Source organism: Nothoprocta perdicaria, unplaced genomic scaffold (assembly GCF_003342845.1).
Source record: "Nothoprocta perdicaria isolate Ctin4 unplaced genomic scaffold, notPer1 scaffold_67, whole genome shotgun sequence".
In the NCBI taxonomy this organism is placed as follows: Eukaryota; Metazoa; Chordata; class Aves; order Tinamiformes; family Tinamidae; genus Nothoprocta; species Nothoprocta perdicaria.
In genome coordinates, this window is record NW_020455943.1 from 1,719,629 (window position 1) to 1,732,483 (window position 12,855).

At 41.1% G+C, this 12,855-nt stretch overlaps 1 protein-coding gene across 1 annotated transcript in view; it reads right to left on the reverse strand.

Moving 5' to 3' along the window:
• The window catches only part of ANO6 (anoctamin 6), a 58,226-nt gene that overhangs the window by 25,787 nt on the left and 19,584 nt on the right, over positions 1-12,855 (reverse strand). The window contains exons 3-4 of the mRNA XM_026050264.1: positions 8,425-8,553; positions 609-674 (exon numbers count right to left, since the gene is read on the reverse strand). Coding sequence (XP_025906049.1) covers positions 609-674; positions 8,425-8,460 — 102 coding nt within the window. The 5' untranslated portion in view covers positions 8,461-8,553. The remainder of the gene's footprint in view (positions 1-608; positions 675-8,424; positions 8,554-12,855) is intronic.

Consider the following 12,855-nt stretch of genomic DNA (forward strand, 5'->3'; position numbering starts at 1 on the left):
AAATATACACTGGTATACACTGTCTTGCAGTCCTGCAGGAATGGAAGGAAAGCTGCACAATGCATAGGGCAAGAGTCTGCAGCTCCAGCAGCTCTTGTGCTCTGTAACAGCTCTCTTGAACTGCCTACAGGCTACATTGCAGCTCCAAATATACCAAGCATGATGGTTACAACTGCTTCCACTGTGCCAGCCCCTGTGAGGAGCTGGGTCGCTTAAAGGTAGGAGCATTTACAGGGCACTTTTGGGGCCAGGAAACTGCCCCTCTGACACCCACTGGCTTATTTACACTTCCAAGAAAGAGCAAGATGTAGGAGGAGAATCTGTCCTCAGAATATAGCCAGTAATTTTTTATCTTCCAAGCGTTGAGCAAACATGAACTATTTAATCTTTCTACTCCATATGTTTCATTTTGTAGAGGAAGAAAAGGACACAAAATTTAACGGATCAGAAAGAACCTTCCTGACAGAAAAACAAAGGTGAGCCTCCCCTGTTATCCTATATTGGGAGGACAAAAAAAAATTCAGTAAATTCATATATCCCGTTTCCTTATCCAAATAGGGTCAGTCACTCTCAGAGACAGCCATCAGCTGAAACAAAATAATACTCACCGATCTTGTGGCTTCAAGTTGCAGACCGTTGTTTATCAGATTGGATTCATAAACTTGTCTCTTCCTCTGTTAAAAGGGATTGAAAATTATGAAACATCTTCTCCAACACACATTTTACAATCACATATGCCTAGAAGAATGGAATTGCTTCCCAAAATTAAGAATCATTAAGGCATTAACTGAAAAGCCCTCTTGGCAGCTGCTGACGGGGCAATGAGCGCATTCTTAACTACTTATCTATGTTTTTGACCAAGAGGCAACAATGTCCTCGAATGCCACTTAGGAGGAGACTTCATCCTCTTGGATTACAATGGCTTATAACTGGTTCAGTTCATGATACATTACAGATGTAAAAGATAGACCCATATTTTGGCTTTGTGACAATAACTATACTTAAGACTTGTGATATTCTTCTTAACCACTAGCTGAACCTCTCAGTTTCCCTCTGCCCACTAATCTGCCTTTTAGAAAACACTCTTCATCTCAAGGACTTCCCATGAAAATCAATATCTACTTTCTTCTTGGCAGTTTGCAACTTGTTTTCTTTTTATAGTAATCGTATGAGTATATGAGAGCACGCGGTGTCTCTGGAAGAGGATAACATGTTTCCTTTGAGAAAGAGGTAATTCATAGATTATCTATTTTCATTTCACAGTGCCAGACAGCACTAGGTGCTAGGGCAGTTACAAAAATTCTGAAAAGTCTTGGTGATCCTGAGTTTCTTTCCCTCTTATAACCTCCATGCACTCAACTCCTTTGGCACATCCCTTGCAAAGAGCCTTTCTTCCCCAAAATACCAACTACAGAATCCTATACAGGATTTGTAACAGATTTTGAAAATTGATGTGGAATAATCTTACTTAAAAGTAACCTCCTGACAGATAGTTCTCCAATAAGCTACTTGACATCTTGGTCACGGGTGGCCAGCCCTTCCTGCTCTCAAGATTGTGCATCCAAATATTAGCCCAGGAAACGGGGGGCAGGGGAGGCAGCTGGGGCAGGAGGGAGGCCCTTTGAAGAGCCCTTGCTCTTCTCCTTGGTGGCCAGTGACAGGACAAGGGGAAATGGGTATAAGTTGAAACACAGGAAGTTCCATCTCCAGGTGAGGAGGAACTTCTTTCCTGTGTGTGGGTGACAGAGTCCTGGAACAGGCTGCCCAGGAAGGCTGTGGAGTCTCCTTCTCTGGAGGTCTTCCAAACCTGCCTGGATGCCACCCTGTGCCCCGTGCTCTGGGTGTCCCTGTGTGTGCAGGAAGGTTGGACTAGATGATCTCTAGGAGTCCCTTCCAACCTTGAACATTCTGTGATTCTGTGAGTGGTTTCCAGGAACACAGGACAGCTCAGGGGCCTCCCTGCTTTCTCACTGAACCCAGCAGGCTGCATGCAGCACCACTCTTGTGGTGACTTTCTTTTTGCTAGTGTTTTCTTGCCACTGGACAGTATTTCTAGTTGTTTATATCCTCTGCCTAAGGCATTCTCAGGCAACCACTACAGGAGCTTGGATTTTTTTTTTGTTTAAATATGAATGTGGGTGCCAGTGGTTTCTGTGGCTGGCCTCTCTAAAGTCAGAAATGTAGGAACTTTGAACACAGAAACTGCAGGATCAGACCCAAGGCCCACCCACTGAGTAGCCTGTCTCTGGGGGGAAATATCAGAAACTTCCACAAAAGTGCCAGAAACTTTCCAGAATTCTGTGTCCACATGAGTTTCATCCAGTTCTTTAATGTTGATGGAAACCTCTGAATCAGAAAAAAAAAAAAGAAAAAGAATCTGAAACGGTAAGAACTGTAGAATTAAAAATTATAACCGTGAATAATCATATAAACAGTTTCTGCCTTTCATACTGTTCAATCTCAATTGCTCCATCTGCATGTAGTAATAAATGCTCTAAATGGATGAGTCTCATACCTTGTTAAAAGGTAATTCTTTGATCTATTTTGCATTTCATGCCTTTTTATTCCAGTCTCTTCTGACAGCACTAACTTGGAATGAATGAGGTTCTTCCTTGCAGCGACAGATTTCCTTGCATTTGTCAGCATTTCATGGGCAATAATGCTTTTCATTCACTCCCAAAGCTAAAGCTTCGGAGTCATCTTGGCTCCTCAATAACCTACATATTTTCTCTGTAATTTTTGCTACATCACTACTGGCTTCCCTTACCAGACCATTAATATAGGCACTGAAGAACACACTCTTTTTTTCCCCACTCTGTTATTACCTCTTTTCCCTTGATGAAAATTATTAATTTAATCCTATCTTTTTACAACTTCCATGTTCATATGATCCTTTGAAAGATGAACAATATAAACAGAATAATCTAGAATCCTGCTGGGTTTCAGCAAATAAAAAAGGCACAGGGCCAAATGTTTCATTTCTTCCCAAATAGCACTAAAATAGATACGAGATGATTCTCAGTTACAGGCATGTTTATTTATTTATTTTGTATTATGGCAAGAAGCTTACCAAATTAATTTTGTCCTCAGAATATTACAGCAATGTTGACAATATAAAGTTTCCAATAATGCATTAATGCAAGTAGTGAGAAACAAAGCTCCCGGGAACCTTTGCTAATTAAGGGTTTTCCTAGTTTAAAGGACTGATAGAATTATGTGTAAGATGATCTACGGAGCAGCTAGACTTTGACTCAGAGGAGTCTTCAGTGGTTTTGTGTTGGCTGGGGAATGCAGCATAAAGATAGGATAGCTTGTTAGGTTGGGATATGGCAGCTGTTTCAAGCTTATTTCAGTATCCAGCATTTTGTTATGCTACCTTCAAAAGCAATAGCAGAGGAATATTGTAGACATGGTAAAGTTGCTGATGTAGAACTGACTGAGATTTTGATGCCTGAACAGCCAATTCTATTCTAGCCAACAGAATAAGATACTATGAGATACTCAATATATACTATGACATAACCACATACACTCTGAAGAAAGTGAAAGCACAGCATCGATAAATATTAATGGTATATATAAGGATTAACTCTTGGGAGCTGTTTTGTCACCATAATGCTTTCAGTATCTGATCATTGTCTTGCCAAGCTGAGCAGACTAACAAGATTGTGAATTTGGAATTTGCTAACAGACAGTTAGCACATTTTTCTCCGTGTTGCTAAATGGCAGGAAGAATTTGCTTTGACTACAGTGATAGAAAAATGTTACCTCACATCGTTGGTTTCTTTGGGCAAAGAGAAAAGTTTCCCATAAAAATTTTGGTGTGGCTTCAGGGGAACAATCCTAACACGGAGAGGAGTGTGTGAGTAGCCCTGCCTGACCTGAGAGCCGGCAGATAAATCACGGACAGACAGAGAGAGAACCCTGGACCCCCAGTGAAGCAGCTAAAAGGAGCGGAGAGCAGAGCTGTCAATAGGCGGCCAACTCGGAGGTTCTTAGCTGGTGTGGTAGGTTCTTCTGAAGCCCGGGCTGTCGGCATCCACACTGACTGACCGAGCAGCTCTGCTTGCGTTGTTCTGTTTTAATGGAAGCCTCTTTATGTATGTTTGAGGATAATCATCATAATGAGAAGCAGCACAGTGATTTTTTTAAACCTGATACATGACCACATAAAACTGACAATACTGCAGTCTAGCCCTACTCTCAATAGTGATTTTTAATCACTGCATTTGGAAAGACCCATTTCAGACCCCATGAAAGCATGTCCTAATTTTTGATAATTCTCTCCTTCTGTCTGGCCTTCCTTCCTTCTCTCCATTAGGTAAACATGGAACAGAGTCTGGGGTTACCTCAGGAAGAGAGATTTTTTTGTGTGTGTGTTTCTGCTTCCCATTCCCATAAGTTTCAGCTAACCCATTCTGCAGAGGCGAGAGCAAGTGTGGTTGCCCTTCTCCCCGTTTCAAAGACCTCATTCATCTTTGTTATAAAAACTTCCTGGGTCAGCATATAGAGCCTGTTATCCTCTATTGTGTCAAATTACAGTGTAAAATGGCACTGGGGTTTTATTCTTTCTCTAAACCCAAATATTGTTCTTTTTCTGCAGGTGTGACACATTCTAAACAGTGGCAGAAACAGAGCTAGGTGGTTAAAAAGGGTGGAAGCTTTCTGTTTGTTGGCTGCCTAAACAAGTCCAGTAGGAACTGCTCCTTGCTTGTAAAGGCAACTTCTCCAGCCTTGCTTGAGTTCTCGGTAAAACTGTACGTTAAAAAATTCTGAGTATGTAAAATTCTCTGGGAGCAATTTCTGTTATGAGGAAGCAGATGGATTACAAGCACGTTCTGTGTCAGACTGTTTTGACTCGGTCCTTCTGGAGTTGATCCTTTAGCTTTCAAGAACAAGGTGCTTGAGAATCCCAACAGACAAAACTAGCATTTGGGAACATTTTATGGAAGGCTAGTAGTATTTAATTTCTATCCTGCCAATTTCTATCCTGATAAATGGAGTACATAATTTAGGAGGCTTAAAAGCCTGCTTAAGGCAGAAATGTGAATTTCAGCCAGTTGCTGCACCCCTGCTTTGGAACTTGTTTGCAAGGTACCACCCCTTACAGTTGCTGGAATCCGCTCCTGGCACAGTTTGTTTTTTGTTAGTACTTGCAAAATTGACTGTGCAACAACTTGAAAAGGTTTGGAGTACAAACTGAGTCATGTACATGAACTTTATCTGCTAATTTTTGAGTTTGCAAATTACGTTAGACACTTTCTGAGGCTGTGATTTCTGTCTTCCGCCTTTGGCTCCTTTAAAGCAGATACCAGACCAACATCCAGCAATGAAAATCACCAAGTGCTTCAGAAATATAGCTTTTCCTTTCCCCTTCTTCCTGAATCAACCACATATTTTTTTAGGTATTTTATTTCAATCTTTCCACTGATATCATTTCCTCAGGAAAGCTACTAATTAATACAATCTAGCACTGGGCCGTTCTTTTATTGAATAAGGACAGAAAGCCATTCAAATTAAATATAACAGTGATCCTAGGCCTGAATGCAGGAGAACATATGGATCCGTGCCCCATTTTTCCACATCCAGTAAATTGGATACCTAGCTCAAGGTCTGATTTTCAAATCACTCCCATTCATTTGGGGACTCCTCCACTTTCATTATATCATATAAAAGGACTGATGAGTCCTACTTTTCACTTCTGCACCCCAAATTTTTCACTTCTGACACCCACTAACAATTAAGATTCTGCCCTGTCCTACATGCCATGCAGCCAGGTGCAGTGCAAGCCACACATAATTTGTTCCAGGGACTACATTTCAGGGTCCCTACATTTCACAGGATGGTGAAGTTGCTCTGGCCAGATTTAGATCAATGGAGACTTCTCTGTTGACTTCAGTGTGGTGAGGATTTTATCCCTTCCAGTGAAAGAGATCTCACTGGAACCATTACCCTTTACCAAGCAGGAGTTTGAAAGTTCTGTGAACAATAAACCTATGGATAACGGCTCCTTAAAACTGTCTTTGAGTCCAAGAGTACTATGGGCAAGGAACCTTTTTCACTCTTCATCTTGAATTAAACAAGATGCTGCTTAAGAAATTTTACATTTTTAGGTCCTTTCCTCATCGAACAGAAACGGACAATGAACTGCTCCATACTCAAGGCTGCTTGCAAATGACAATATTCCTTAGGTTGGTACATTTTATTTCATCACAAGAGCAGAAGTCCATTTGCATCAGAATAAAATAGAACTTAAATAAACAATAATGTTGGTAAATAGAAGATATCAACAAGATATTAGTCCAGTAAATTCTTTATGAATCTTGGGCACCAGCATCTCCACACCTTTCTGAGAATTTAGATACACTGGAATGTGTATCTACTCTGTCACTCTATCACTACATCTTCTGCTAGTATTCTTCTATATACATATAGCATACCTTCTATTAGTATTTTCCCAGCCTGAAAAACTGCAGCATAAATGTGATCTTCCTTTCCACTCAGTCATACATGTGTTTATATGTGTTTTGTTTCTTCTCTTCAATTAGTCTTTCACTTTTTTGTTTGTTTTGGTTCTGCTCCTTTCTCCTTTCTCTCTTCTCTTCTGCTTCCACTTTGAATACAAGTGTTAGGCAGGTCCCAAGGCAAAATTCTGCATCTTGATCAAGGCTGGAATGGACCACAGTAGTCCAAGTTGCTATTCAAAGCAGGGTCAGACCAAATTGCTCAGGGCTTCAAGATCCAGCCAAGTCTTGAAAATCTCCAATGACAGACTTCACTCAAGTGTTCTAGACGTTGTCTAACAAGGTCTGCACTTCCCTTGGTCTACTGGCTGTGCCTCTGTTCCTGCAGACCAGAAAGCCGTGGCTTTCCTCACCACCAGGACACACCAGGGCCAAGCAGGACCCCCTCAGAGCCTTTTCTGCAAAACTGTTTCCCAGCCAGTCCACCTTCACCTTACCTAGCTATAAGTCTAATATACTTTGCTATATATGTTGGAGCCTAATATACTATGTTCTATGCGTTAGCCTATATGTTAGTCTAATATGCCTCAAGCTTATGTTTGTTAAGGTAGGTAGGCTACGTCCTTCTCTTCAGTACCCCAATAGACTTGGTTTGGCCGAGGATCTTTGCAGGACTGAGGCCTTGGAAAGTAACCTCCTCTTTGGGAAGCACACAGCAGAACACGCACAATCTGCAGCTCTCATCATCCCTGCTTTGGCTCTGGCTAATGTCCCAACATTAATGCTGCACTAAAAATACTAATGCATTGCTCATATGTAATTTTTATCACCATTTGGAGAAGACACATTATATTTTTAAATACATTTGGGCAATAGCCAAATATTACCAACATAACAGTAAAATGGTAATTGCAAAAAACAATTGCTTCCAAAAGGGCAGCTTTTTGTTTCTAATTACCTTTCAATTCATTTTTATCACTGATCTAGTTACGATGTGCAATGTAACATCCACCTACTGCGGGGCTCTCTCAGACACTACTAGTGACCTTCCTCGTGGCTGTCCTGACAATGCCAATGACAACGCTGTGTCATGAGGAACAATCAGCTTAACTGCAGGCCTTTCTACTCCTACTCTCCCTTTCCTAATGGCAAATCATTATATTTATATGAGGCGCTTTCGGCGATATCTCCATCCTTGCCTGTCTCCACCACAGGCTGCTGGAAAACAAGGGCTGCTGAATCACAGGAAGGAAGTGGGCGGGAGAGCACGGATTCCAAGGGACACTACAGTCCAGCCGATATCTCCCAGGCAGTTCACAACCAGAACAGCTTCAGGACAAAGCGGAGCTTGTTCTCCTGGAACGAGTTGCCCTTCTGGATGAAACTCATCGTGAGACCTACTGAAATAATTCAAAAATAATGTCTGGTTGCTGTTGTTTGCAGTGCTCAAGCACTCAAACAAGTGCTCACAAGACTACTCACCAAGTAGTCACTGGCTCAAGTCAGAAAATTTTTTCAGGGTCGCAAGGAGGGCTAAGCTGTTCAAGTGGCAAGGGAAAAAGCGGCACTTGGAGAAGTTCTGGTGGAAAAGCAACACAGCGTTAGGCCTCCCATGAAGGACATAGTGGGCAGAATGTCAGCAGCCATATCCAGAACGGAGACCTGGACCATGCCACTTATCCGCTTCCTTTTGTAAGCTCTCCTGAACAACCTTATTGCTGAAGTCCAGTAGGGATCTAATTCATTTATCAAATTTTAAAAAAAATGTCCTAGTCTGAAGACATCAGTGCTTAATTCTTACTGGGATCTCGAAAAGAGCATTTTTTGGCTTACATTTCCTGAAGGGTTCCCTCCTGCAAGCATGGCCTAGAGACACTTAATGCACTCTGACAGACAGCCCTCGGTTCTGCCCATGGCTCTGCCACAAAGCAAACGAGGCAGGTGTGCATTACCAGCTTACCTTTTGCTTTTTACGGTCACTCCTCTTGTGAGTCATCTTTTTGCTTTCATCTTCATACACCAAAACAAAGTCAATTCTTCGCTGCCCATCACTGAAGAACAAGGAGTCAGGCTTATCATCAAAAGCAGCCTGGAAGGCAGGTAGGACAGGTTACTATACAGACAGTACAAGCTAGTTCCTTATTTGTTTCACATAACACAGGATTTCAACAACAGAGAAATTTAACACCTATGGACACATACAAAAAGAAGTTCAACGTGACGACAAAATTAGCACTGAACTTGTCTTCTACGACTGGGAAAAAAAGGCATATCCAGATGAACCTGGCAGGTCCCTGCATGATGTAAGGACAACAGAATTTGACCTTATTTTGTTTCTTTGTTAAATGGCATATCTGCTTTAGGGAGGAGCATTAGGATATATTACTAATACTGAATAAGGGATCAGTCAAGTAATTTGCATGTTGGATATTTATTTATGGATGAAGTGTTATCCATAAATGTTATCCATATTTATGGATAAAGTGTTAGACACACTTTCTACAAGATGCTTTTATTTCCTGATGGGAGCTTTAGAGTTTGTGCCTGCCCATCTGTCTCATTACCTGTCAAAAGTTTAAGCATTTTGACAATTAAAAAAGAAGAAAAAAAAAAAGAGTAGATTGATGCATACCAATTTCCAAAAAGCACCAGTGCCCAGAGAATTCAGAACATGGCCAGGCTGCAGATGAACTCTCAAACTGGAATACATCCTATGTGGATTTATTTCTCTTCCTATTAGCAAAATCTCAGCAACCAAAGAGCACTGTTATATGCCATCCATCCATCATATTATAATAGATGCCAAAATCAAAAAGATTAATATATCCATAAGCCATTATCTAGTCCCGGGAGGAATGCAGGATAGATTGTCATATTCACCAGTAACTTCTCAATGTGTTATTTTTTGTGTGTGACCATATAGACATATTGATGATGGGGGAATTTGAATTCTCAAGTAATGACTTTGCAGTTTCTTGTAATACTTTGTGGGCACTGTCACATGTAACAACTTCTCTTTTTAGTTAATATCTGAATTGTAATTCTATATCAGGATTGTCACGTTATGTAACAGCACTAGTGCCAAACTCTAAGGCACTGGCCAGATCCATCTATGTTGTTCATGAGGAGTTAGTGAGTAAGAAATAACTGAAACAGGACTCAGCACTGCAGTAAAGAAGGAAAGTTCTCCAAAGCTGGCAAGACTGGCACACAGGAATGGTGGGCACTTTGGCTCACAGATGGCTGGACACGCAAAATGGCCTAGGGTGATTTATCTGGATAATCTCCAGGATATATCAGGCCTTGGTGCTCATGGAAAGGTCTCCGGGTTTCAAAGGTCTGAAACTTCCCTGCCAGTGTAGACCTCACTTCATGAGCGACACAAGGGCTTCTAAACAAGTTGAGTGCAGTTTGGGGAATCTGCAATGTCGGGTTCATGAGAGGGAACATGGAAATGCAGAGACTCCCTACCTGCAGACTGAAATGGTTCTTCTTCAACTGCTGTGATAAAGCTGATAAGAACGTCATTGCGGTCAGGAGCACTCATTGCCAGGGAGCAGAAGGCCTCTAGGAATAACCTGGACATGTTTCTGAAACAACTGTCCCTAAGAGTTTTATTTCAAACTCTTCTCTATAATGTGTTTTGTTACTGTTTTTTGGCTGAGTCAAAACCATTTACCAGGACGCACTTCTGCCTAATTCTGGTGAAAATCCTGTGTTTTAAATGAATAAATGGGAGCTTAAACTCAACACTTTTTATTCTGCATCTACAAAAGTTATGACCAACTGAAGAAAGGTTCTGTCAGTCATCTAGTTGCTTGAAATGGTTTGAACAGATTCGTGGTTATATTGCTTTTCTGTGTTATCTCACTGTCTGAAGGTGCTTCAGCTTGTCACTCTGCTGAGACATTTGTGACAAATTTGACACCAAATTGCTGCTTAAATAAATATATATACACTCATTATATATAAATATATGTATATGAATAAATATAAATATATATTCTGAGCAGTTTCAGAATCTGGACTAGGATTTGGAAACAGTGTCCAAACAGAGTCACCAAAGCAATATGCAATTGCACACTGTAAAGTTTCAGGAAAAGTGCTTTGAGCTTTCAGAAGTCCTCACCAGAGCACAACAGAGGATTTCTGTCACCCAAAGGCAACCACAGACGTGATTTCCCAAATTTGTGAAAACAAGAGCTGGAAAAGGCCCACAAAGTCATCAGACTCGACCCTGACAAGATTGCTTCACCTTGAGGACTAGCCACAGTATAAAATGCACCCCTGCTACTACCATTGGCAGCCTCTTTTCAAACACAGTTAAGACCATTTCATGTTGGCTGCTCCCAGATGGAAGCTGAAGTGTCAAACTGCTGGATCTGGCTTTGTTTTGAAATAGGTTTTGCTTTCCTACTGAAGCAGATTCTGCCTGTATTTTGAAACTGTCTTTACATTTACTGAAATTCACAAAAAGATGAGAGTTGTCCTCGGTGTAGAGAACACAGCTCTGTCAGAATGGATTTCTAGCTTGAAAATTCCATCAGTATTTCCATTTAAAAAGCCTCAAGATGTGATAAGACAGTGTTATTTACAGAGAATTCAGACTAAAAGAGGATAATTAAGACACGCAGCTCCAATGTGGACACCTGGACATGTCTGCACCCAGGAGCTGAGCACCATGCTTGGATATGTGAGTGTGGCAAGAACCAGGCCCAAGACACAGGTCTGATACAAACTGGTAGGGATGTCCCCATCTGCCTCGTCTCGCGGGCACGAGGACACTGCAGCCTCCCTGCCCACAGAGTGTCTGGGAGCTGCTGGAGCAGCAGCAGGAGAGCAGGAGGGAGCTGCAGTCGCACCGGGCACTACCCCCACGGCCCCTGCTCCTCCCGGTGCTCCCTGCCTAAACCTGCTCTGTGCTGCCATGCTGGAGAGCCAGACCCAACTCTGCGGTCATGAATAACAACAAGTGCAACCATGGTACAAACCAGCTGAGAGTGAGCAGTGAACCTTGAGCACTTAAAGCATGGAAACTGGAACAACTTTAAGGATTTTTCCTTATAGCTTTTAGCTACTGAGTGTACAGAACCTATGTACAGGACATAAATAAATTACATGGCAATCAGACAGGAACTCTAAGAGAAAGCTTTTCCCAATCTGCAATTGCATAACTTTACTATTCAAATAATTTTCCTTTAAATGTCATCTTCTTTAAGCTTATAAAAACTGTGTCTAATTTTATAGTAATTGGCATTAAAGGATGGGCAGTAGCAGCGCAAGTAGGCAAAGGCTACCCATTAATCAGCCTTCTGATTGGTGAATTTATTTGTGTGTGTGTTCATGCACAAGTATAGGCATATTGTTATATTCATACACCTCTACATACCTGTGAAACAATGTATAATATATATAATAAGAGTATAGCTGAAAAATTACTGAACTATATGGCTCCAGCTATGCAGAAGCTCACACTTAGGAAGCCAATTTCTTAACCGTAATCTCTACTGTTTTTCATTACTACGGCAATGTCCAAGCGACCTGCCAGCAGACACTATATGCATTGAAGAATTGACTCATTAATGGGAATACTTAGGCATCAAGATCAAGACCCACACAAATCAGTTGTAATGTAACATTAAATGTTGCTCAATTAAAATGTGAGAAGTAAAATGTAAAGGAAAAGAAATAGTCAGGGTTGCAACAGCTGCACTAACTTAGATGTGTGGTGTTTCCAAAGGTCCCTATTGGATAGTTAGTATTGAAAAATCATATATTATTCAGTATAATTAGCAAGGGAGCACAGGACTGGAAACCAAAAAGAAAAAAGAAGAAAAAAAGGAAACTGCTGCATCCTGCAGTTAGTAATTCCTTCGAGACTGTGTTTTTGTAAGTATGTAGTATTATTTGACAATAATATTACAAACATCATTATTATAGAAATGCACATGCACACAATTTCATAGGGCTGAAATTCCAATACATAATTTTGCTTAAATATCAGCAGCACATTCTAACCCAAGGCAATGAACAAGCCCTTTGGTACCTCTGTGTTTGAGAGAAAGCAAACATGGGCCCTGCTAACTGCACTTACCTATTTTCTGAGCCTCAGCATCAACACATTTTGAGTACTGATGCAGGCAAAGAGTTGCCCATGCGAATGTTATAATATTACCTTAATGGATAGCAGGTTAATACTGACTAACATCGCTAATAAATGCAAAAAAATACATGAGCTGTGCAGTAGTAATTGTATTTAGTGCATACTCTGTAGTGCTGCTGAACTCTCAAGTGCTGTAAAACCAACTGCTAGCCTAGCACGGCAAGGTAGGGAACTACCAGCGGCCTTATAACATCAGGAATCTGAAGGAATGGAGGGCCAGGCTGTGAT